The sequence below is a fragment of the Hypanus sabinus genome, chromosome 23 (genome assembly GCF_030144855.1).
Source record: "Hypanus sabinus isolate sHypSab1 chromosome 23, sHypSab1.hap1, whole genome shotgun sequence".
NCBI classification, from domain to species: domain Eukaryota; kingdom Metazoa; phylum Chordata; class Chondrichthyes; order Myliobatiformes; family Dasyatidae; genus Hypanus; species Hypanus sabinus.
The window spans coordinates 50,088,952-50,113,550 of record NC_082728.1 but is presented as its reverse complement, the minus strand read 5'-3'; the positions used below and the strand labels follow the sequence as shown (position 1 = coordinate 50,113,550).

Sequence of the window (24,599 nt, the reverse complement as noted above, 5' to 3'; positions counted from 1 at the left end):
AATTTACATTCAGTTGATGATAAGTTTATAGTATGGGAAGCAATGAAGGCATATTTGAGAGGTCAGATAATAAGTTATACTTCTAAAATTAAGGAGGAATATATGGTAGAAACAGATCAATTGGAGAAAGAGATTACAAAATTAGAAAAAGAATCTCAAAGATATATGACAGAAGAAAAAAGAAGACAACTTGTTAACAAGAAGTTACAATATAATACACTTTAGACATACCGAACAGAAAAAAGTAATTATGAGAACTAAACAGAGATATTACGAACTTGGTGAAAGATCACACAAGATTCTTGCTTGGCAGTTAAAAACAGACCAGACTTCCAAAACGATAAATGCAATTAGAACAAGTATAAATAAAATTACTTATAAACCTTTAGAAATTAATGAAATTTTTAAGAATTTTTATTCTGAACTGTATCAATCAGAATCACAAAATGATAATGTTGAGATAGAAAAGTTTTTATCACAAATAACTCTTCCAAAATTGAATTCTGAAGAACAGAAGGGAGGAGATATGTCTTTTACATTAAAAGAGGTCGAAGAAGCTCTAGGATCACTTCAGGGTAATAAATCCCCAGGAGAAGATGGTTTTCCACCTGAATTTTACAAAAAGTTTAAAGATTTACTAATTCCTCCTTTTATGGAGTTAATACACCAAGCGGAAAGAATGCATAAACTTCCAGAGTCTTTTTCGACAGCTATTTTAATAGTATTTCCAAAAAAAGATAGAGATCTTTTAAAGCCAACATCATATAGACCCATTTCTTTGTTGAACACCAACTATAAAATAATAGCAAAAATTTTATCTAATAGATTATCTAAATACCTACCAAAATTAATACATATGGATCAAACAGGATTTATTAAGAATAGACAATAGGCAAATAATGTAACTAGGTTACTTAGTATAATTCATCTGGCACAAAAGAGGGAGGAAATGAGTGTGGCAGTTCCTTTAGATGCAGAAAAAGCATTTGATAGTTTGGAATGGGATTTTTTATTTAAGGTATTGGAAAAGTATGGGTTAGGAAAATCTTTTATAAAATGGATTAAAACCTTAAATACTAATCCCAAAGCTAAAGTAATGACAAATGGTCAAATTTCAACATCATTTCAGTTAACAAGGTCAACGAGACAAGGTTGTCCATTATCACCTGCTTTATTTGTGTTGGCGATAGAACCATTAGCTGAATTAATTAGAACAGACCCAGATATTATGGGTTTCAGAGTTAACCAGGAAGAATATAAGATTAATTTATTTGCTGACGATGTTTTGCTCTATTTAACAAAGCCATTGTATTTGCTGTGTAAATTATCTTCTAGATTGGCAGAATATGGGAAAATATCAGGCTACAAAATAAATCGGGATAAAAGTGAAATTCTACCCCTTACTAAAGGAGATTATAGTCAATGACAATTAATAACTCAATTTAGATGGCCGATAAATGGCATAAAATATTTAGGTATAAGAGTTGATAATGATATAAAAAATTTATATAAATTAAATTATTTACCATTATTGAAAAAAATTCAAGAACATCTTGATAAATGGATGATGTTACCAATAACATTAGTAGGCAGAGTAAATGCTGTAAAAATGAATGTATTCCCTAGATTACAATATTTATTCCAAACACTACCAATACAATTACCGCAGTTTTTTTTAAGAGTTAAACAAATGTGTGAGGAAGCTCCTTTGGAAAGGTAAGATGTCAAGAATATCGTTGGAAAAATTGACATGGAAATTTGACCTAGGAGGGTTACAACTTCCAAACTTTAAAAATTATAAAGCAAATCAACTTAGATTTATTGCATTTTTTTTGATGAAGATAAACCGGCATGGATTAGAACAAACTAGATAAAATAGGAGAAAATATACCAGAAGATTTTATATATAAGTGGGAATCTAAATGGATACGGGAAAAGAAAGAATCTCCTATATTAAAACATTTGATTGATTTATGGAATAAGATAAATGTTGATGATGAGATAAAGAAATCTTTATTAGCACAGAGACCTTTAATTCAAAATAAACTTATTCCTTTTACAATGGATAACCAACTTTTATACAACTGGTTTCAAAAAGGGATTAGATATATAGGAGATTGTTTTGAAGGAGGTATATTAATGTCATTTGATCAATTAAAGAATAAATATAAAATATGAAACAACGCTCTTTTTTGTTATTTCCAATTAAGGGCTTATTTAGGAGATAAATTGGGTCAAACAATGTTATTGCTGAAAGCTAATGAAATAGAAATTTTAATTCAAAAGCAGGCAATTAAACAAGGAATTCATAAGCCAAGACAAAAATAGAAAACTGATTTGAATATTAAAATTGAAGAAACAAATTGGTCAAGACTATGTCTTGACAGTATAACAAATACAACAAATGTCCAGCTAAGACTAGTGCAATATAATTTTTTACATAAATTATATATTACACCACAAAAAATAAATAAATTAAACCCAAATTTATCTGATCAATGCTTCCGATGTAATCAAGAAATTGGTACTTTTTTACACTCTACTTGGTCTTGCTTTAAAATTCAACCTTTTTGGACAAATTTAAGAGTTCTACTGGAACAAATTATTGGAATACAACTTCCACATAATCCAACATTATTTTTACTAGGCGATATTGAAGGGATAAAATTGAAATCCAAATTGAATAAATACCAGAAAGAATTCATAAAAATTGCATTGGCAGTAGCCAAAAAGGCTATTGCAGTTACTTGGAAATCGGATTCATACTTAAGTACAGATCGTTGGAAGAATGAAATTTTTAGCTGCATTCCACTTGAAAAAATTACTTATAATTTAAGAGATAAATATGAAATATTTCTGAAAATTTGGTGCCCTTATTTACAAACAATAGGATTAAATATATAGGTGCTCCAAAGATAAAATTATTGGTTATCTGGGGAAAGAAATAAATATACATATTAAAGCTATTATGAACTCCATGGAGCATGTGGGGATCTTCCAATATCCAAGCATTCTTTCTTTCTTTCTTTTTTCTTCTTTTTTTTCTATAGGGATATGTTAGGGGGGAGGGGTTGATATTTTTTTTCTTTCTGTAACCTATTTGAAAATTCAATAAAAAAAATTTAAAAAACTAGACCACTATTATACTAATGTAAGGAACGCCCACCATCCAATGCCCAAACCTCATTTCGGTAAATCTGATCACCTAGCTGTCCTTATTTTACCTGTATACAACCAGAGCCTAAAGAAAAAAGCTCCAGAGATTAGAATACAAAGAGATGGTTGCAGGAGGCAGAGCGATTGCTTCGAGTCACTGGACTGGGCCATATTTAAGAACTTATCTGTGGATCTGAATGAATACACCATGGTTGTAACGGATTTCATTAAAACAATTGTAGACAACTGTGTCCCCACAAAATCATTCAGTCTTTCCCAATCAGAAGCTCCAGATGAACCATGAGATCCGCAATCTGCTAGGAGCCAGGTCAGAGGCATTCAAGTCTGGTAACGAAGAAAATTTACAAGTTCTCCAAAAAGCCAACTCATGGGCTAATTGGCAATTCCGGAATAAATGAATCAATGAAGGATGAATCAACACTTGTGGCGGGGTTTGAATACTATCACCTTTTAGTAAGTTAAATCAAGCCACAAAGACAACAACAGGGCTTTGCTTCCAGATGAGCTCAATGCCTTCTATGCTGGCTTTGACCATCAAATGGAGGGCGGAGCTTAAGATGATGGTACCTGATGGTGACTCTTTTACTTGCATCTTTGGAAACAGCTCTATTTTTATCTTTAATATCTCTCTGTTTTCCCTTTTCAGGGTTCTTTTGAAGACCCTGACCTAGAGTTACACTTGACTTTAGTTCTTTCCAGAAATGGGACCCACTCTCAGAGCCTCATGACCTGCTGCTTTTCGAAATGCCGAGGATGTGGCCTGGAAGACTAGTGAACCTTCAGGATGCCCGATTTTCATGGCTCTGGAAACAGGCCGATTCGAGGCTGGTGCCACTGCCTGATGTGTCATGGGAGTACACGGAAGATTGAAAGCAGTGAGCTGACTGTGTGCCCAAAGACCCAAGCTCTTTGGGCACAGAGCTCGGAAAAAGTGATGCAGCAGACTTCTAACACCATAAATCAGCGAGTTGTTTTGTTATGTCTACTCTCTCGCTGTAAAATGGGGACAACTCTTTTTCTCTTATTAGGGAGACAGAGCAAGCCTGTGATATGTCAAAATACTGGGTGAATGAGTGCATGAGTGGCCTTTGGGGTACTGCAAGTATGTGTCTTCATTGATGCTTTGCTGCACATTTGAGTGCTCGGTGGAGGGTGCAGATGCTTTTTATGCTGGTGGCGGAGGGGTGGTTGTTGCTTTGCTGCTGATAATGTGTGGGAGGGGGAGTTGGGGGGGCTTTGCGATTCTAAACATTTAACTGTCATTCATTCTTTGGGGCATTCCTCTGTTTTCATAGATGTTTGCGAAGAAAAGGAATTTCAGGATGTATACGGTATACATTTTTCGGACATTAGATATAATTGAAAGATGATCCTATGATTTCAGTCTCTGAGGCCGATGTGCGAGCAGACTTCAGAAGGATGAACTCTCAAAAAGCATCTGGCCTAGACTGCGTACCTGATGGACTACCGGTGCCTAAGAAGAATGTTAAGTCCTGCCTCAATGACGATCACTCAGCAGCACTTAAATCCAGTGATGAAGTGTTTTGAGAGATTGGTGATGAAAAATATCAAGTCCTGCCTGAGAAGCAACTTTAAACATCTCTAATTTGCCTACTGAAGCAACAGGTCCACAGTAAATGCCTTCTCATTGGCTCTTCACTCAAACCTAGAACATATGGACAGCAAAGGTGCATACAAGACCTAGGAGCCCTAGTTCATCAGTCAATGAAGGTGAATGAGCAAGTGCAACAGGCAGTGAAGAGGGCAAATGGAATGTTGGCCTTTATTACAAGGGGAATTGAGTACAAAAGCAAGGATGTCCTTTTGCATTTGTACAGGGCCCTGGTGAGATCACGCGTGGAATATTGTGTACAGTTTTGGTCTCCAGGTTTAAGGAAGGACATTCTGGCAATTGAGGAAGTGCAGCGTAGATTCACTAGGTTGATTCCTGGGATGGCAGGGCTGTCTTACGCAGAGAGATTGGAGAGATTGGGCTTGTACACACTGGAATTGAGGAGACTGAGAGAGGATCTGATTGAAACGTTTAAGATAATTAAAGGATTTGATAGGATTGAGGCAGGAAATATGTTCCAGATGTTGGGAGAGTCCAGTACCAGAGGGCATGGATTGAGAATAAGAGGTCAGTTATTTAAAACGGAGTTGAGGAAAAACTTCTTCTCCCAGAGAGTTGTGGAGGTGTGGAATGCACTGCCTCGAAAGACAGTGGAGGCCAATTCTCTGAATGCTTTCAAGAAGGAGCTAGATAGATATCTGATGGATAGGGGAATCAAGGGATATGGGGACAAGGCAGGGACTGGGTATTGATAGTGAATGATCAGCCATGATCTCCGAATGGCGGTGCAGACTCGAGGTGGCCGAATGGTCTACTTCTGCACCTATTGTCTACATTAGGATGATCATTATTAACTACAATTTAGCATTCAATACCATCATCCCCTCAAAACTAATCAAGAAGCTTCAAGACCTTGGCCTCAATACCTCCTTGTACAATTGGATCGATTTCCTCACTTGCAGACCACAGTCAGTTTGGATTGGCAACAACATCTCCTCCATCAGCACAGGTGCAGAACAAGGTTGTGTCCTTAGCTCCATGCTCTACTCTCTTTACACATGACTATGTGGCTAAGCATAGCTTCAACACCATATTCAAGTTTGCTGATGACATCACTGTTGTAGGCTAAATCAAAGGTGGTGATGCATCAGCATAAAGAGGAGACTGAAAATGTAGCTGAACGGTGCCATAACAACAACCTCTAACTCAATGTCTGCAAGACCAAGAAGCTGTTTATTGACTTCAGGAGAAAGAAGCTAAAGGTCCATGAACTGGTCCTCATCAGAGGATCAGAGGTGGACAGGGTCAGCAACTTTAAATCACTTGGTGTTATTATTTTGGAGGACCTGTCTTGAGCCCAGCACGCAAGTACACTCACAAAGAAAGCATGGCAGAGCTTCTTAGTTCACAGAGATATGGCATGACATCTAAAACTTTGAAAAAATTCTATAGATGTACAGTGGGAAGTATATTGACTGACTGAATCACAGCTTGGTATAGAAACATCAATGCCCTTATATGGAAAATCCTACAGTCCAGTCCATCAAGAGTAAAGCCTTCCCAACCATTGAGCACATCTACACAAATGCAAGGCAGTGAATGTTGTCAACATGGATTTAGCAAGGTATTTGACAAGGTCCCAGATGGGAGGTTGGTCAAGAAGGTTCAGTCACTTGATATTTAAGATGAGGTAGTAAATTGGATTAGACACTGGAGAAGCCAGAGAGTGGTAGTAGATGGTTTCCTCCTTGATTGGAGGACTTTGACTAGTGGTGTGCTGTATGGCTCAGTGCTGGTCTGTTATTGTTAGTCATCTATTTCAGCGATCTGGATGAAAATGTGGTAAACTAGATCAGCAAATCTGCAGATGACACTAAGATTGAAGACGTGTGGACAGCAAGGTAGACAATCTGAGCTTGCAGTAGGATCTGTACCAGCTGGAAAATGGCAGATGGAATTTAAGTGTGAAGTGCTACATTTTGGTAGGAATAATCAAAATAGGACATACATGGTAAATGGTAGGGCATTGAGGAATGCAGTAAAACAGAGTGATCTAGGAATAATGGTGCATAGTTCCCTGAAGGTGGAATCTCATGAGGATAGGGTGGTGAAGAAAGCTTTTGGTATGCTGGCCTTGAGCATTGAGTATAGGAGTTGGGATGTATTGTTAAAATTGTACAAGGCATTGGTAAGGCCAAATTTGGAGTATTACGTACAGTTCTGGTCACCGAATTATAGGAAAGATGTCAACAAAATAGAGAGAGTACAGAGGAGATTTACTAGAATGTTACCTGGGTTTCAGCACCTAAGTTACAGAGTAAGGTTGAACAAGTTAGGTCTTTATTCTTTGGAGTGTAGAAGGTTAAGGGGGGACTTGACAGAGGTATTTAAAATTATGAGGGAGATAAAGTTGACGTGGATAGGCTTTTTCCACTGAGAGTAGGGAAGATTCAAACAAGAGGACATGAGTTGAGAGTTAAGAGGAAAAAGTTTAGGGGTAACACAAGGGGAACTTTCTTTACTCAGAGAGTGGTAGCTGTGTGGAACGAGTTTCCAGTAGAAGTGGTAGAGGCAGGTTCGATATTGTCATTTAAAGTAAAACTGGACAGGTATATGGACAGGAAAGCAATGGAGGGTTATGTGCTGAGTACAGGTCGGTGGGACTAGGTGAGAGTAAGCGTTCAGCACAGACTAGAAGGGCCGAGATGGCCTATTTCCGTGCTGTAATTGTTATATAGTTATATAGACAGTTTGAAGGACCTGTTTCTGTGGTGTGGTTTTCTATGACTTTATAAAAGGGTCAGAGGGAGAAAAGCCTGAATAACATCATGGCCAAACCAACTTGCACACTGATAATTAAAAATGACATGAGCAAATGCAGTAACCAATTAATAAGGCTAATGAAATGATGATTCTTATTAACTAGCGGCCTGGAGTGAGAGGAAAATGTGGTTTACACTGCAGCTGTACAAAGCTCTCAATAGACAACATAGCACAGTTCTGTGTCACAACCATCTTCTGAAGGAATACAGTGTAAATTTACTATAATGATACCTAGACTCCAAAGGTGGAATAAGAGAAGAATTATTCAAACATTTTCCTCTCTAATTTAACCTTCAAATTTATTAAAATGTAGAAGGTTTAGGTGACAATTAAAGTTTCTGATAATAGTAGTAAGTGAGAAAATTCTGGGAAATTAGCATCAGACCTTTAAAAAACATTATCACTTTCTGATAGAAACATAGGATTCTTCTGTAACAAAAAAATCTAACCAAATCTGAATGAACTTCTACATTTTTGGATAAGTGCCAATAATGTAGCTTTACTGGATTTGCTTAGCCGATAGTGCTGGAACGCTGCCACAATATACCATATCAAATGCAAACACAAGTTTTATAAGATTATGTGAACTAAACTGAATTGAATTTGTATTTATATTTGTACTCATATTTGCTAACAGTTTACATTTATCTGTTGCACACATCAATGGGAGTCTATCTTATTTGAGGATGGAAATGTTCCTCTTCCACTTGCTCCTTATCTCTTCACCACATTTGAGGTGCCAAGAAATCTATTTAGATATATTGGTTCTGTCTATTTGAGCATTTATAAAAAAGCAGAGTATTAAGCTGTACAAGTGAACCTCATGTACTAGTAGCCATGCTTTAAAATATCTCAAAATTGAAAGGAGTATTTGTTTTTGAAAAGTCTATTCAGCATTTAGAGTGCAGAGTGCAAAAAAAAAGAGATCAAATAACTACAGGTGCTAACAATGTGAAATATTAACAGAAAATAGTGCAAGTGCTCAGCAGGTCTCGAAACATTTATGAAAAGAGAAAATTAGTGAATATTTCAGGTCGAAGACCCTTCATCGAAATAGTTTTTTTTAAAATTTCATTTAATATACAGTGGTATGCAAAAGTTTGGGCACCCCGGTCAAAATTTCTGTTATTGTGAATAGTTAAGCGAGTAAAAGATGACCTAATTTCCAAAAGGCATACAGTTAAAGATGACACACTGCTTTAATATTTTAAGCAAGATTACTTTTTTATTTCCATCTTTTACAGTTTTAAAATAACAAAAAAGAAAAGGACCCAAAGCAAAAGTTTGGGCACCCTGCATGGTCTATACTTCGTTACACACCCTTTGGCAAGTATCACAGCTTGTAAACGTTTTCTGTAGCCAGCCAAGGGTCTTTCAATTCTTGTTTGGGGGATTTTCACCCATTCTTCCTTGCAAAAGGTTTCTAGTTCTGTGAGATTCTTGGGCCCTCTTGCATGCACTGCTCTTTTGAGGGCTATCCAGATTTTCAATGATGTTTAGGTCGAGGGACTGTGAGGGCCAAGGCAAAAACTTCAGCTTGCGCCTCTTGAGGTAGTCCATTGTGGATTTTAAGGTGTGTTTAGGATCAGTATCCTGTTATAGAAGCCATCCTCTTTTCATCTTCAGGTTTTTTTTTTAAACAGACGGTGTGATGTTTGCTTCCAGAATTTGCTGGTATGTAACTGAATTCATTTTTCCCTCTACCAGTGAAATGTTCCACGTGCCACTAGCTGTAACACAAGCCCAAAGCATGATCAATCCACCCCTGTGCTTAACAGTTGGAGAGGTGTTCTTTTCATGAAATCCTGCACCCTTTTTTCTCCAAACATACCTTTGCTCATTGCGGCCACAAGGTTCTACTTTAACTTCATCAGTCCACAGGACTTGTTTCCAAAATGCATCAGGCTTGTTTAGATGTTCCTTTGCAAACTTCTGAAGCTGAATTTTCTGGTGAGGATGTAGGAAAGGTTTTCTTCTGATGACTCTTCCACGAAGGTCATATTTGTGCAGGTGTCGCTGCACAGTAGAACAGTGCACCACAACTCCAGAGTCTGCTTAATCTTCCTGAAGGTCTTTTGCAGTCAAACGGCGGTTTTGATTTGCCTTTCTAGCAATCCTATGAGCAGTTCTCTCAGAAAGTTTTCTTGGTCTTCCAGACCTCAACCTGACCTCCACTGTTCCTGTTAACTGCAATTTCTTAATTACGACCTGAGGAAACAGCTACCAGAAAACACTTTGCTACCTTCTTATAGCCTTCTCCTGCTTTGTGGGCGTCATTTATTTTAATTTTCAGATTGCTAGGCAGCTGCTTAGAGGAACTCATGGCTGCTGATTGTTGGGTCAACTTTTGAGGATTTATAAAGCTTTGATATTTGCATCACCTGGCCTTTCCTAGCAATGACTGTGAACAAGCCATAGCCCTAACAAGTTAACTAAGGTCTGAGGCCTTGGTAACAGTTATCTGAGAGCTCAAATCTCTTGGGGTGCCCAAACTTTTGCATGGTGCTCATTTCCTTTTTTTCACTCCAAAATTGTACAAAACAAAAATAATACACTAATCTTGCTTAAGATATTGAAAAGAATGTTTCATCTTTAACTTTATGACTTTTGGAGATCAGTTCATCTTCTATTCACTTAACTATTCACAGTAACAGAAATTTTGACCAGTGGGAACAGCTCCTCAGATGCACCAGAAGAAATGCTAGCGATCCCGTAATAGTGGAAGCCGGTGGGGAGGAGGCCACGTGCGTTCGGTTCCATTTGCCCCGGAACTGGTGGCTTTTACCACAGGAGACTGGCTTTTAGCAAACAACGGGGAAACCAACTCCCAAAAGACTCGAAGGATTGGCATCATAAAAGAACTGGACAAGTTTAACCCATCTCTCTCTCTAACCCAAAACGCTGCAGCTTGAACGAACTAACAGTGACTTTTATATTTCCATCGGACAATACATTATCCCCTAGACGATAGAGCTACTTCTTATTGATTATTATTATTACACCCGCGCTTTTAGATTTAGTACTGATGACGCTTTTAGATTTAGTATTGACGCGCTTTTAGATTTAGTATTATCTGTATGCTTGCATTGGTCTTATTTTTGTGCCCCTTTATCAATAAATACTGTTAAAAATAGTACCATCAGACTTCAATGGACCTCTCTTTCTTTGCTGGTAAGTGACCCAGTTATGGGGTTTGTAACACTTACGCAAAGCCCATACAAATAATGGGCAACAAGGGGCTTCAAACCAACATAATTTCACAATAAAATGTGCATTGAAACACGAGAGAAAAATCTAAAAAATTATTAAGTGATCTTACCTGGCCCATTTCATCAAGCTTTACCATCCATCCTTTCTTAAAATTCAAGAGATCCGGCTAAAATATATAAAGAAACAAAAATTAGATCAGATCAAATCAGAGACTCAATGCTCAGATATCAATTACATTTAAAGTCAAAAATAAAAACTACAGATATGGATAAACGGAAATAAAAGCAAAAATTTTGGAAACATTCAATCAGATAGGAATCATGTATAGAAAAAGAAATGGAGATAACATTTCTAATCCTATAGTTGCTGCTTAAAAGGCCTGCCAGCATTTGTTTTATATCAAGCACATTTAAGGTTGAACTGAGCAAATTTTAGGACACAGGTTATTGAAGACGAAATGTAAAAGTGGATGACAGTTAGAACCACCAGTAACCAATAGTACTATTCTAATACTGGGTCAATATTACTGGATCAGGCGAAACAGGAGCACCCCATAGACCGACTCACTTTGAGATAGTGAGGCTGGCTGGCATGCACTCTTCTTACACCTGCTCATCCTCCATCATTGTTGCTTCTTTGATGCCCTTGCATGCTGCCATTGTTTCTTTCAGACTTAAGAAAGAATTGGATTATCAATATCTCTCAGGAGTGGAACTCTGAGGACTGGGAACTGCCTATAAGCATTCTCTGTGGAATACCTCAGGGACAATGTTTCCCAAAAACAGCAACTAAATGGAAAGGATTCTTAAGGATAGGATCTACGAGCATTTGGAGAAGTACAGTCAACTCATAGATCATCAACATGGCTGTGTGAAGGGAAGAGCATGCCTCACGAGCCTGATTGAGTTTTTTGAAGAGTTAACAAAATAAATTGATTAGGGTAGGGCAGTGAGTGTGGTCTACATGAACTTTAGCAAAGCATTTGACAAGGTCCCTCATGAGAGACTCATCCAGAAAGTCATGAGGCATGGGATAAGTGGAACCTTGGCTGTTTGGATAAACAATTGGCTTAAAGGAAGAAAGCAGAGGGTAGTTGTGGAAGGAAAGTATTCTGCCTAGAGGTCGGTGACTAGTGGAGTGCCGCAGGGATCTGCTCTGGGACCCCTGCTATTTGTGATTTTTATAAATGACCTGGATGTAGAACAGAAGGATGGGTGAGTAAGTTTGTGGATGACACGAAGATTGGAGGAGTTGTGGATGGAGTTGTAGATTGTCGAAGGTTACAAGAGGACATAGACAGGCTGCAGAGTTGGGAAGAAAAATGGCAGATGGAGTTCAATCTGGACAAGTGTGAAGTGATGCATTTTGGTAGGACAAACCAGAAGACTGAGTACAGGAGTAATGGTCAGTTACTTAAGAGTGTGGTTGAACAAAGGGACCTTGGGGTTCAAATCCATACATCCCTCAAGGTCGCTGCGCAGGTTGACAGGGTAGTTAAGAAGGCCTATGGGATGCTAGGCTTCATTAACAGGGGGATTGATTTCAAGAGTAGAGAGGTCATGTTGCAACTCTACAAATCTCTGGTGAAACCGCACATAATTGTGTTCAATTCTGGTCACCTCATTATAGGAAGGATGTGGAAGTTATGGAGAGGGTGCAGAGGAGATTTACCAAGATGTTGCCTGGTTTGGAGAACAAGTCATATGAAGCAAGGTAAGCAGAGCTGGGACTTTTCTCTTTGGAGCGTAGAAGAATGAGACGGGACTTGATAGAGGTCTACAAGATTATGAGAGGCATAGATAGGGTGGACAGTCAGTATCTGTTTCCCAGGGCACCAATAGCAAATACCAGAGGGCATATGTACAAAATGAAGGGAGGGAAGTTTAGGGGAGACATCAGGGGTAAGTTTTTTTACACAGAGGGTTGTGAGTGCCTGGAATGACTTGCCAGGGATGGTGGTGGAGGCTACAACATTAGGGGTAATTAAGAGCCTCTTGGACAGGCACATGGATGAAAGAAAAATAGAGAGTTATGGGGTAGTGTGGGTTTAGTACTTTTTATTTAAGGATTATATGGGTCGGCACAACATGGAGGGCTGAAGGGCCTGTACTGTGCTGTAGTGTTCTATGGTTCTATGGTAAATATCTCAGCTTATCTTGGCATCTTTCTTATGCCTCATTATATTTCTTTACAGCTATTATCTTAAATTTCACCCTTCTGATAGGATTTTTACAGCACCCCTTCCTTGAAGGTCTTTATCCCCAATTTGTTTCCTTATCAATTTAAGATACCATTGGAACTCTTTTGGAATTTCTATTTAACTTGTAACCCATTTCCTGTCTTTTTACTTGTCTTATTTCCATTCTTAGGAAGTGGAATTTCAGCTACATTTGAATAGTTAGAGGTGTTCTCCTGAAAGATTGAAAGGAGATCTGATAATGGTGTCCAATAACATGATTGGTTTAGATAAGTTAAACAAAGGAAATATGTTCCTATGCATATAATTCAGTGATCAACCAACTTATTAAAATTTAGAGTATAAAATACAAGGCAGCTACAGGGAAAATCTGAAATTTACTGTCTATGAATGCAATGTAAACACAGCTGTCAAAATGATTTGGATAGGTATTTGAGAGGATTATTAGAATTTAGCTTGATATTTGGGTTTTCAACTAACAATTAAATTTATTAGCTTGTAATAAAGAGATAATATCTGAGAAATACTGTGTTAATAAAGTAATAATTATATTGCAGAGAAAGTTAAATTCCATTTTATGATACTTTCAAAATGTAATTTCTTTCCCCCTCACCTGTAAGTGTAAATCTGAATATCCTCCAGTATCCTTCTTATGGCTATTATTCATCTGATCCACTATAATAATTGCCAGCTTAGTCAAACACAAAATACCTCAGAGTTCAATGGAACAAGAGAGTCCAACACATATTTCTACTGTTCAACACAGGGAACAAAGGCAAATCTCATCTAACTAGTCCACCATTCAATACAATCTATTAACACAACATTACTTTCCCACACTATCCCATTTATCTAGATTTTTTAAATATCCAAAACTGTTGATCTGGCTCAAATAATTATTTTAGAATATATTGTATTTTAAAAATAAATATTTAACTGCTACAGGAATACCAGTAGAATAAAAATTTTACCGTCATTATAGATTCAGTGGTTCGTCTGTCAAGGGATTTTGCACGCCGAAGAGGTGGTACAACAGAAGAATGAAACCGTTGCTCTCTGATAGATTCTTTTTGTATTTCCTAAAAAAAATTCAAATGAATATGAAATTTAACTTTAAACATCTCCTTGATTTAAAAAAAAAATGAAATCAATACACTAAATAAAATTAGGAAACACTGAATGAGAACCAAAGTTAATATTTCAGGTCTAAGATCCTTTGTCAGAATTGATATCCTTATGAAGGGTGCTTGACCCTATGTGTTAATTGCTGACTGTTTCCAGTACCACATTTGTATTTGATGTACAAGTTATTCTGTCCTCCAGAAAGGTTTGCAAAGATATCCTCCTATCCTGGGCAGAGGGTATTGATCTACTTTCAGTACTAGGTTGATGGTGACCTTTAAGTCACCATAGATTCTGACAGACCCATTCTTATTGACTGCTGGGACCACTGGCTTTGCCCACAGGCTCCATTCAAACTTGGAAAGATTTCCTTCAGCCTCCAATGAGATCTAGCCCACTGGCTACTATATGGATGGTATAAAGCACTGGATGGGCTTTGTAAAGCTTGGCTGTGGCATTTTCATTTAACACTATTTTACACTTGATATATTTGAGTTTTTCAATGCCATCCTTGAATACAGCTGTGATATCCAATATATTTCTTAAATTGCTTTCAGTTGAGTCCATTGCAAGTGATGCAACATGCAGATGATAGATGGACCTCCAATCAAGTTGTAGTTGCCTCAACCAATCATATTCCCACAATGCTGGCCCTCCTACTTTCCCACATGCAAGCCCAATGTAGCTTTTTGGTTGCTGTATTTCACTGTTACAAGTGCATTCCCATAGGAGTTAGCTTTTCACTAGTACAAGTTCTCAGTTGGAAATTCGCAGTCTTCCGTTCAGTATCTTTGAAATGCTGTTCAAACTCATTTTGTGGAATGATTGAAACAGCCAAGCCACTGTCAAATTCTATTTTAATGAATTGCTGGTATAAGCTATATTGCTTATCTCTTGTTATTTTTCACATGGTAAGTCTCAATGCTGTCCAGTCTTGTCACTTTTTTTAAAAACTCGAACATCTTGTTTTTTTTAAACTCATACGCCTCACTGCGCTTTTTAAAAATAAAATGTCTTGCTGTACATTTTTTTTAAATTGAAAGTCTCACTGCACTTCTTTAAATTGAGCGTCTCACTGCACTTTTTAAAAAGAATCGAACATTTCAGAGCATTTAAAAAAAATTGAACATCTCACTGCCCTCCAACAGGCTCATTTTAAACTTACTCACTGCCACTTATGTTTTGTAACTCCAAAAATAGTAGAATGAAAAACATGGGGAGATTAGGATAAACATGTATGCTTCGTTCTCACTTCAGTGAGACACGCACATATGACATGGCGGCGTGATGATGTATGCCATTCATGTACTTTAACATATAACCCACAATAAATTATTTAAGCAACAAAAATGCTTAAACAAACAACATATTTACAATATTAATGAAATATTAAATACACAACACATTGCCTAGCTCCAAATCCCATGTGGCCTCGTCTTTCGTTGGTCTGTCTGCATATTGAGTCAGGAATCCTCCCTGGACACAATTAACAAATTCCATCCAACTCATATTTTGTACTAAAGATGCTCCAATGAATATTAGGGAAGTCGAAGTCCATCATAACAACAACCTTATTTTTGCACATTTCCAAAATCTACCTCTTGACCTATTCCTCAGTGTCTCTAGTTATTGGGCAGACTATCTTATACTCTAAGAAAAGTGATTGCTCCTGTCCCAACCATAATGACTCAGTAGACAATCCTTCCATGATGAATTCCATTTCTGTAGCTGTGATAATATCCCTGTAGTAGTTTTCCACATTCTTCTACATAACGTGCAACTTATTGGAGCAGTTTGGCAAGAAGTACATATATCTGTGGCACTCACATCTTCAGTACTACTGCCTGGTATTGATTGGTACTATATCCTATGCTATGCCAATGCTCTCAGCAGTCTTTTGATTTCATATGAAGTAAATTGAACCGGCTGAAGATTGGCTGTGACGGTGAGGATTACAGGAAGAAGCCAAGCTACTCTCAACTTGAGATTCAATCAAAAGATATAAGTTTTTTTTTGTGGCGTGGTGTTGGGTGATGTTTGATGGAGTACAGACATAAGCCTAAAGATGAGAGCACTTTACTTTCTTGAAGGCATCCCAAGATAGTGCTACACAAGTTGGTTCATAATGAAATCTTGTGAACTGACTTGTTGATACTCTATCGTGCAAGTGGGTAACTAAATGCTGGATTAAAGCTACACAGTATACAAAATAAAGTATACTGCAAGTCACTTTAGTTTATTATGCTACTATGTGTTTGTGAAAGTGTGCTAAATAAGCTTGGCAAAGCACAGACATAGAGGGCTCACACTAAAGGTGATGGGAAGTTCAAAGGAGGTCTGTGGTGCAGATTTTTTTTTGTTTTGCAGAGTTGTAGATGCTGGGAATGTGCTGCCAGGAGTGGTGGCAAAAACTATGGAGATGTCTAAGAGGCTCTTACAGAGGCACACAGATATGCAGAGAAAGCAGGGATATGGATTATGTGCAGGCATAAGAAGTTAGGTGTTAATACTTTAATAAATTCAGCACAATATTGTGGGCCAAAAAGCTGTACTGTTGTGTACTATATCCTATGTTTTACAAAGCAGAGTGAGAATATGATGTGGTGGTGAGAACAGAAACTTGGCTCAAACATTTCCACTGTTATACATTAAATAGAAAAAAGGAGTCAAATAAAGAAGGAAAGAAGAATATGAGAGCTGTGAAAAGAGATGTCCATGCAAAACATATCTGTCTAGATTTAAGAAATGATAAAGGGTGCATTTTACTGCTGCATATACTGTATGCTATACGTTGCTAACATCTGGGAAATATTGAGGAGAAAATGTGCAGGGAGGTTACAAAGTGCAATAAACTATTGGACATTTCAATGGATTGTTAATGCTTTTAAAAGGAAATCAAGAAAAAAGGAGAAGGCCACCTAGCCGCTCAAGTCTGCCATTCTTCAATATTATCCGTTCCAGGCTTCATTCGCTTTTCTATTCCAGTTTTCCATACTGTTCAGTTCTCTGATGTTAAAAAAAATTGTTTTACTTCCTCTTCATATACCTCCTAGTGATTTAACCTCTACAAGGTTGTAGAGATCTACTCATGCCTACTAGGATAGAAAAATGCCAGAGCTTCACTAGTGTTTCTGAGAAAAAATTCTAAGTACCTGTAGCTGACCTACTCACACTAGGCCTCTCATTTGATACTCCTGATAATATCTTGGCATGTAAGTTGCATTGCCCCCCCCCCCACCCCCTAGGATATTGCATGTTTCAGTAAGATCATCCCTCATTCTAAGTTACAAAGAACAACTTCAGCTTTTTCATGAAAAGTTAAACCTCTTATTCTAAGAATAAGCCTAGAGAATTATTTTTAGACATTTCCCAAAATTTACCGTTTTCCAAGTGCAGCCTCAACAAAACTCTGTGTAACTGTAAAAATGATTCTCTATTTCTAAAATCCATCCCTTTGGAGTAAGAGTCAATAAGATATTTGCCATCCTAACTATTTCGCTGCATCTGACATCCATCTTTTTGTAATTTAACCTTACAGACGCCTTTGTGTTCAACTCATTTGCAATCTTTCTCCAATTAGTCGTCGTTGAGGTCATGGCTCAGACTGGGATGATTTTAGGTTTAGACCATAAAACATAGGAGCAGAATTAGGCCAGATTTGTAGAGATAATTTTGGGGATAGAGAGAGTTAGGGGTCAAGTTTGGGGTTAGAAACTAAGATGTAAGAGATTTAGAGGACAGGTCAGGAGGTTAAGCCTCTGCTCCACATTCAAAGCTAAATGACATGTATGTGATTGGGTGTCAAGCTCACAGGTCAGTGAGGACGAGGGCTTAAGTCAACAATGGGTTTTAGGATCGGAGCTCTATGTGGGCAGGAGGAATGGAGGCCAGTGACTCCCTAGATATGCAAATCACAAGACTAGAATTTGAGGCCTAAGTGTTCAGGTCCTGTCATGAGCAAGTCCAGAGCTCCAGGCCTGGATTTTGGATCCTCATTTATCATCACCAGTGAACCCTGAAACTATACTGATGATTGAAGCCTGAAGGTCAATCAGAAGTTCAGAAGTCTTTGAGCAGCGCCCAATCAGAGAGCTCGGATGCCTGAGAAGTGGCAGCTCACTCAGGTTTGCCAATTGAGTAGAAAAGGCAGCAACTCGCAGCAGTTTTGGATCTTTGCAGCATTCGGGATTGATTAGAAAGAACAAATTAAAGTAAGGCAGGGCCAAGTGGAGCGGCTATTGTTGGAGTGGTCAGAGTTAAAGTGCAGATTTTAAGGCTTTAGCTCTTCAATGCTTCAGTGTGCAGAGGCTCCAGCCAGAGAAGGCAAAAAAACAAGCCGTAGATAGAGTTTTTCTCCCCTTCTTTATATATGCTCACTTAAAACAGTAGAGGTGCTAGGCAAGATAGTAGAATGCTCCTCTTGCAGTCTATGGTAAAGCAGGGAAACCTCCAGTGTCCCTGACAACTACAAATGTGAGAAGTGCATCCAGCTGCTAACAATCACAAACAATAATAGATATATCACTTTGGATGCTGTTGGGGGAGAGGGATAACACAGAAGAGGAAAGTCACAGCAGTCAGGTCTCTGGCACAAAATCTGATTCTGTGATTCAAAAGAGAAAGTGGGGGGTGAGAAGAAGAGGTGAACTATGGTAATAGGGGGTTCATTAGTTAGAGGAGGCACTGTGGACTGTAACTGTGGCACTGTTAGTTAGTAAAGGAGGCACTGTGGATAAGAACGAGATTCCAGGATGATAAGTTGCTTTGCTGGTGCCAGGGTATGGGACATCGTGGATCGAGTCCTCAGCATTCTCAAGTGGGAAGGGGAACAGCCAGAGTTCATGGTCCATATAGGTACCAGTAACAGAGGTAGGAAGTGATGAGGCTCTGCAGCAGGAATTCAGCATGTTAGCACAATAGAACCATAGAACATTACAGCACAGAAACAGACCTTTTGGCCCCTCTTGGCTGTGCCGAACCATTTTTCTGCCTAGTCCCACTGACCTGAACCTGGACCATATCCCTCCATATACCTCTCATTCTCGTACCTGTCCAAGTGTTTCTTAAATGTTAAAAGTGAGCCCGCATTTACCACTTCATCTGACAGTTCATTCCACACTCCCACCACTCTGCATGAAGAAGCCCCCCCCCCACAATGTTTCCTTTAAACTTTTCCCCCATACCTTTAACCCACATCCTATTGTTTTTTTCTCCCTGAAACTCAGTGGAAAAAGCCTGCTTGCATTCACTCTATCTATACCCATCACAATTTTATATACCTCTATCAAATCTCCCCTCATTCTTCTAAATTCCAGGGAATAAAGTCCTAACCTATTCAACCTTTCCCTGTAACTCAGTTTCTCAAGTCCTGGCAACATCCTTGTAAACTTTCTCTGCACTCTTTCAACCTTGTTAATATCCTTCCTGTAATTCAGTGACCAAAACTGCACACAATACTCCAAATTCAGCCTCACCAATGCCTTATACAACCTCACCGTAACATTCCAACTCTTATACTCAATACTTTGATTTATAAAGGCCAATGTACCAAAAGCTCTCTTTACTACCCTATCTACCTGTGACACCACTTTTAGGGAATTTTGTATCTGTATTCCCAGATCCCTCTGTTCTACTGCACTCCTCAGTAACAGTACCTTGTATGTTCTACCTTGGTTTTTCCTTCCAAAGTGCAATACCTCACACTTGTCTGTATTAAACTCCATCTGCCATGTTTCAGCCCATTTTTCCAGCTGGTCCAAATCCCTCTGCAAGCTTTGAAAACCTTCCTCACTGTCCACTACACCTCCAATCTTTGTATCATCAGCAAATTTGCTGATCGAATGTATCACATTATCATCCAGATCATTGATATAGATGGCGAATAACAATGGACCCAGCACTGATCCCTGTGGCACACCACTAGTCACAGGCCTCCACTCAGAGAAGCAATCCTCCACTACCACTCTCTGACTTCTCCCATCATGTATACCTAACGACTGAATCTTCCTAACTAACCTCCCATGCGGGACCTTGTCAAAGGCCTTACTGAAGTCCATGTAGACAACATCCACTGCTTTCCCTTCATCCACTTTCCTGGTAACCTCCTCGAAAACTCTAATAGATTGTGCATGACCTACCATGCACAAAGCCGCATTGACTCTCCCTAATAAGTCCCTGTCTATCTAAATTCTTCTAGGTCCTATCTCTTAGTACTCCTTCTAATAATTTACCTACTACCGATGTCAAACTTACCAGCCTATAATTTCCTGGATTACTTTTAGATCCTTTTTTAGGTGCTAAGTTAAAGGGCAGGATCTTCAGGATTGTGATCTCATGATTGCTACTCATGCCATGTGTTATTTAGGCCGAAATAGGAAAATGACACAACTTAACATGTTGCTAAGGAGTTGGTGTAGACTTTTGGACCATTAGGGTCTCTTCCAGGGAAGGTGTGGATCCACACAGAAAAGAAGGTTTGCACCTGAATTGGAAGGGGTCTAATATCCTAATGAGAAGGTTTGTTAATGCAGTAAGGAATTGCAGGGTGATGGGAACCACTGTGCCAGAACACTTAATGGAGAGGTTGTGCAGAGAGACGTTAATATGATCTCAAAGTCAGGAATCAAAAGGTTGATCAAGACTAGTGTCCCGAACTGCATATATTTCAATGCAAGAAATATTATAAGAAAGACATACGAGCTCAGGTCATGAATCAACACTAGGAATAATATATAGCCATTAGAACCATAGAACATTACAGCACAGAAACAGACCTTTTGGCCCTTCTTGGCTGTGCTGAACCATTTTTCTGCCTAGTCCCACTGACCTGCACCTGAACAAAGCCTTGTTAGTGAAGCTTTGTTGCAGGACGGGCAGGAACAATATTCCAGGGTTCTGTTGCTTTACGCATGACAGAGCGAGAAGGATTAAAAGAGGAGTGATGGCATTACTAGTCAGGGAAAAGGTCATGACAGTGCTCAGTCAGGACTGCAGAATTCGTCAAGTGAGTTATTATGGGTGGAACTGAAAAACAAGAAAGGTATGACCATGTTAATGGGGCTATATTACAGACCACCCAATAGTCCGTTTGATTTAGAGGAACAAATTTGTAGAGAGATCGTAGATTGTTACAAGAAACACAAGGTTGTTATAGCACATGATTTTAACTTTCCACATAGTGACTCGGAGGGACTCTCATACTGTAAAAGGATAATAAGGGATCGAGTTTGTCAAATGTGTTCAGGAAAATGTTTCCATAATCAATAAGAGAGTGCGCGATACTTGATCTGCTGTTAGGGAATGAGACTGGGCAGGTGATGGAAGTTTGTGTAGGAGAATACTTTGAATCTAATGATCATAATGCCATTAGTTTCAAAGCACATATGCAATAAGATAGGTCTAGTCTAGGGGTTGAAATTCTAAATTGTAGAAGGCCAATTTTGATAGTATCTTTTGATAATTATCTGGCAAGTGTAGAAGGGGACAGGCTGCTTTCTGGCAATGGTGTACATGGTAAGTGAGAGGCCTTCAAAAGTGAAATTTTGAGTGTACAAACCTTGTATGTGCCTATCAGAATAAAAGATAAAGATAACAGGGGTAGGGAACTTTTGTTTTCAAGAGATATTGAGGCTAAGATTAAAAAAAGGAGATAGACAACAGGTAGGAACAAATCAGATACTTAGGAAGATGCAAGAGAATACTTAAGAAAGAAACGAGGTGGTTTAAAAGAAGGCATTGAAGTTGCCCTAGCACACAAGGCGAAGGAGAATTTTAAAGGATTCTACAGATATGTTAAGAGCAAAATGACTGCAAGGGACAAAATTGGTCCTCTGGAAGATCAGAATGGTAATCTATTTGTGGATCCAAAAGAGATGGGGAGATCTTCAATGAATTTTTTGCATCTGTATTTACTCAGGAGACTGAACTCAGCATCCATAGAAGTGAGGGAATGCAGCATCGGCTCCATCAACTTATACAGATCACACAGGAGGTGGTGTTTCGAGTCCTGAGGCAAATCAGGATGGATAAATCCCCAGGGCCTAACAAGGTGCTCCCTCCGACCCTGTACAGATATTGCAAACATGAGAAAATCTACAAATGCTGGAAATCCAAGCTGCACACAAAAAATGCTGGAGGGACAGCCGAGTTCCTCCATCATTGCAAGTATGTTGCAAATATTGCAGGGGTCCTGGCAGAGGTATTTAAATCATCCTTAGCACAGGAGAGGCACTGGAGGATTGGATGATAGCCAATGTTATTTTGCTGTTTAAGAATGGTTAAGAATACATCAGTAGTGGGAAAATAATTGGAAGTTATTCTAAAGGACTGGATATAAAAGTATTTGGATTGACATGGATTGATTAGGGATTGTCAACATCGTTTTGTGTGTGGTAGGTCATGTCTAACCAATCTTATAGAGTTTTTAAGAGGAAGTTAACAGGTAAGTGAATGAAGGCAAGGTAGTGGAAGTTGTTAGCATGGACTTTAGCAAGGCATTTGACAAAGTCCTGCATGGAAAGTTGGTCAAGAAGGTTGAGTTGCTCAACGATCAAGATGAGGTAATAAATAAACCATCTGGCCCAGGTGGTAGATTGCATCAAGAAGTTGACAAGGAAAAATATAACAAGGTTTTTTAAGGAAGCATCGAGCCATTCCATACAGGAACAAAAGGACCAAAAGAAAGGGAGAGATATTAAATGGGTTTTTTGCATCTGTACTTACTAAGGAAACTGGAATGGAGTCTATGGAAACAAGGCAAACAAGTAGGGAGGTCATGGAATTATACAGATTAAAGAGGAGGAGGTGCTTGCTATTCTGAGGCAAATCAGAGTAGATAAATCCCCAGGTCCTGACAGGGTATTCCCTCGGACCTTGAAGGAGACTAGTGTTGAAGTTGCAGGGGCCCTGGCAGAAATATCTAAAATGTCGATATCCACAGGTCAGGTGCCGGATGATTGGAGGATTGCTCATGTAGTTCCATTGTTTAAAAAAGGCTCAAAAAGTAAGCTGGGAAATTATAGGCCGGTAAGTTTGACATTGATAGTAGTTAAATTATTGGAAGGAATACTAAGAGATAGGATCTACAAGTATTTGGATAGACAGGGACTTATTAAAAACAGTCAGCATGGCTTTGTGCATGGTAGGTCATGTTTAACCAATCTATTAGAGTTTCTTGAGGAAGTTACCAGGAAAGTGGATGAAGTGAAGGCAGTGGATGTTGTATACATCGACTTCAATAAGGCCTTTGATAAGGTCCCACATGGGAGGTTAGTTAGGAAGATTCAGTCGCTAGTTGTACATGGAGAGGTAGTAAATTGGATTAGATATTGGCTCAAAGGAAGAAGCCAGAGTGGTAGTGGAGGATTGCTACTCTGAGTGGAGGCCTGTGACTAGTGGTGTGCCACAGGGATCAGTGCCGGGTCCATTGTTATTTCTCATCTATATCAATGATCTGGATGATAATGTGGCAAATTGGATAGCAAATTTGCTGATGATACAAAGATTAGAGGTGTAGTGGACAGCGAAGAAGGTTTTCAGAGCTTGCAGAGGGATTTGGACCAGTTGGAGGAATGGGCAGAAAAATGGCAGATGGAGTTTAATGCGAACAAGTGTGAGGTATTGTACTTTGGAAGGTCAACATAGGGATCTGCGAGTACAGATACATATTTCCCTAAAAGTGGCATCACAGATAGATAGGGTCGTAAAGAGAGCTCTTGGTACATTGGCCTTTATAAATCAAAGTACTGAGTATAAGAGTTGGAATGTAATGGTGAGGTTTTATAAGACATTGGTGAGACTGAATTTGGAGTATTGTGTGCAGTTTTGGTCACCTAATCACAGGAAGGATATTAGTAAGGTTGAAAGAGTGCAGAGAAGGTCTACAAGGATGTTACCAGGACTTGAGAAACTGAGTTACAGAGAAAGGTTGAATAGGTTAGGACTTTATTCCCTGGAGTGTAGGAGAATGAGGGGTGATTTGATAGAGGTGTATAAAATTATGATAGGTATAGATAGTGAATGTAAGCAGGCTTTTTCCTCTGAGGCTAGGGGAGAAAAAAAACCAGGTCCTGGGTTAAGGGTGAAGGGGGAAAAAGTTTAAGGGGAACATTGGGGGGGGGGGGGGCTTCCTCATGCAGGAAGTGGTGGGAGTATGGAATGAGCTGCCAGATGAAGTGGTGAATGCAGACTCACTTTTGACATTTAAGAAAAACTTGGACAGGTATATGGAGGAGAGGGGTTTGGAGGGATATGGCCCAGGTGCAGGTCAGTGGGACTAGGCAGAAAAATGGTGTGGCACAGCCAAGAAGGGCCAAAAGGCCTGTTTCTGTGCTGTAATGTTCTATGGTTCTACGGAAAAAAACAAACAAATTCTGATGAAAGAATGGGGGAGATGAAGCTTACAAAAAACTGCTTATGATGCATGAAAGTCTACAAACTGCAGATGCTGAAACTCAAACACAAACCAAAAATGATGTTAAACATCAGTAGGTCAGGTAA

At 38.8% G+C, this 24,599-nt stretch overlaps 1 protein-coding gene across 3 annotated transcripts in view; it reads right to left on the bottom strand.

The window, feature by feature from the left end:
• LOC132380184 (GRIP and coiled-coil domain-containing protein 2-like) overlaps positions 1 to 24,599 on the bottom strand; it is a 422,104-nt gene that overhangs the window by 136,152 nt on the left and 261,353 nt on the right. For all 3 annotated transcript variants that reach the window (XM_059948866.1, XM_059948868.1, XM_059948867.1), the window contains exons 9-10: positions 13,952 to 14,059; positions 10,893 to 10,949 (exon numbers count right to left, since the gene is read on the bottom strand). In XM_059948866.1, coding sequence (XP_059804849.1) covers positions 10,893 to 10,949; positions 13,952 to 14,059 — 165 coding nt within the window. The remainder of the gene's footprint in view (positions 1 to 10,892; positions 10,950 to 13,951; positions 14,060 to 24,599) is intronic.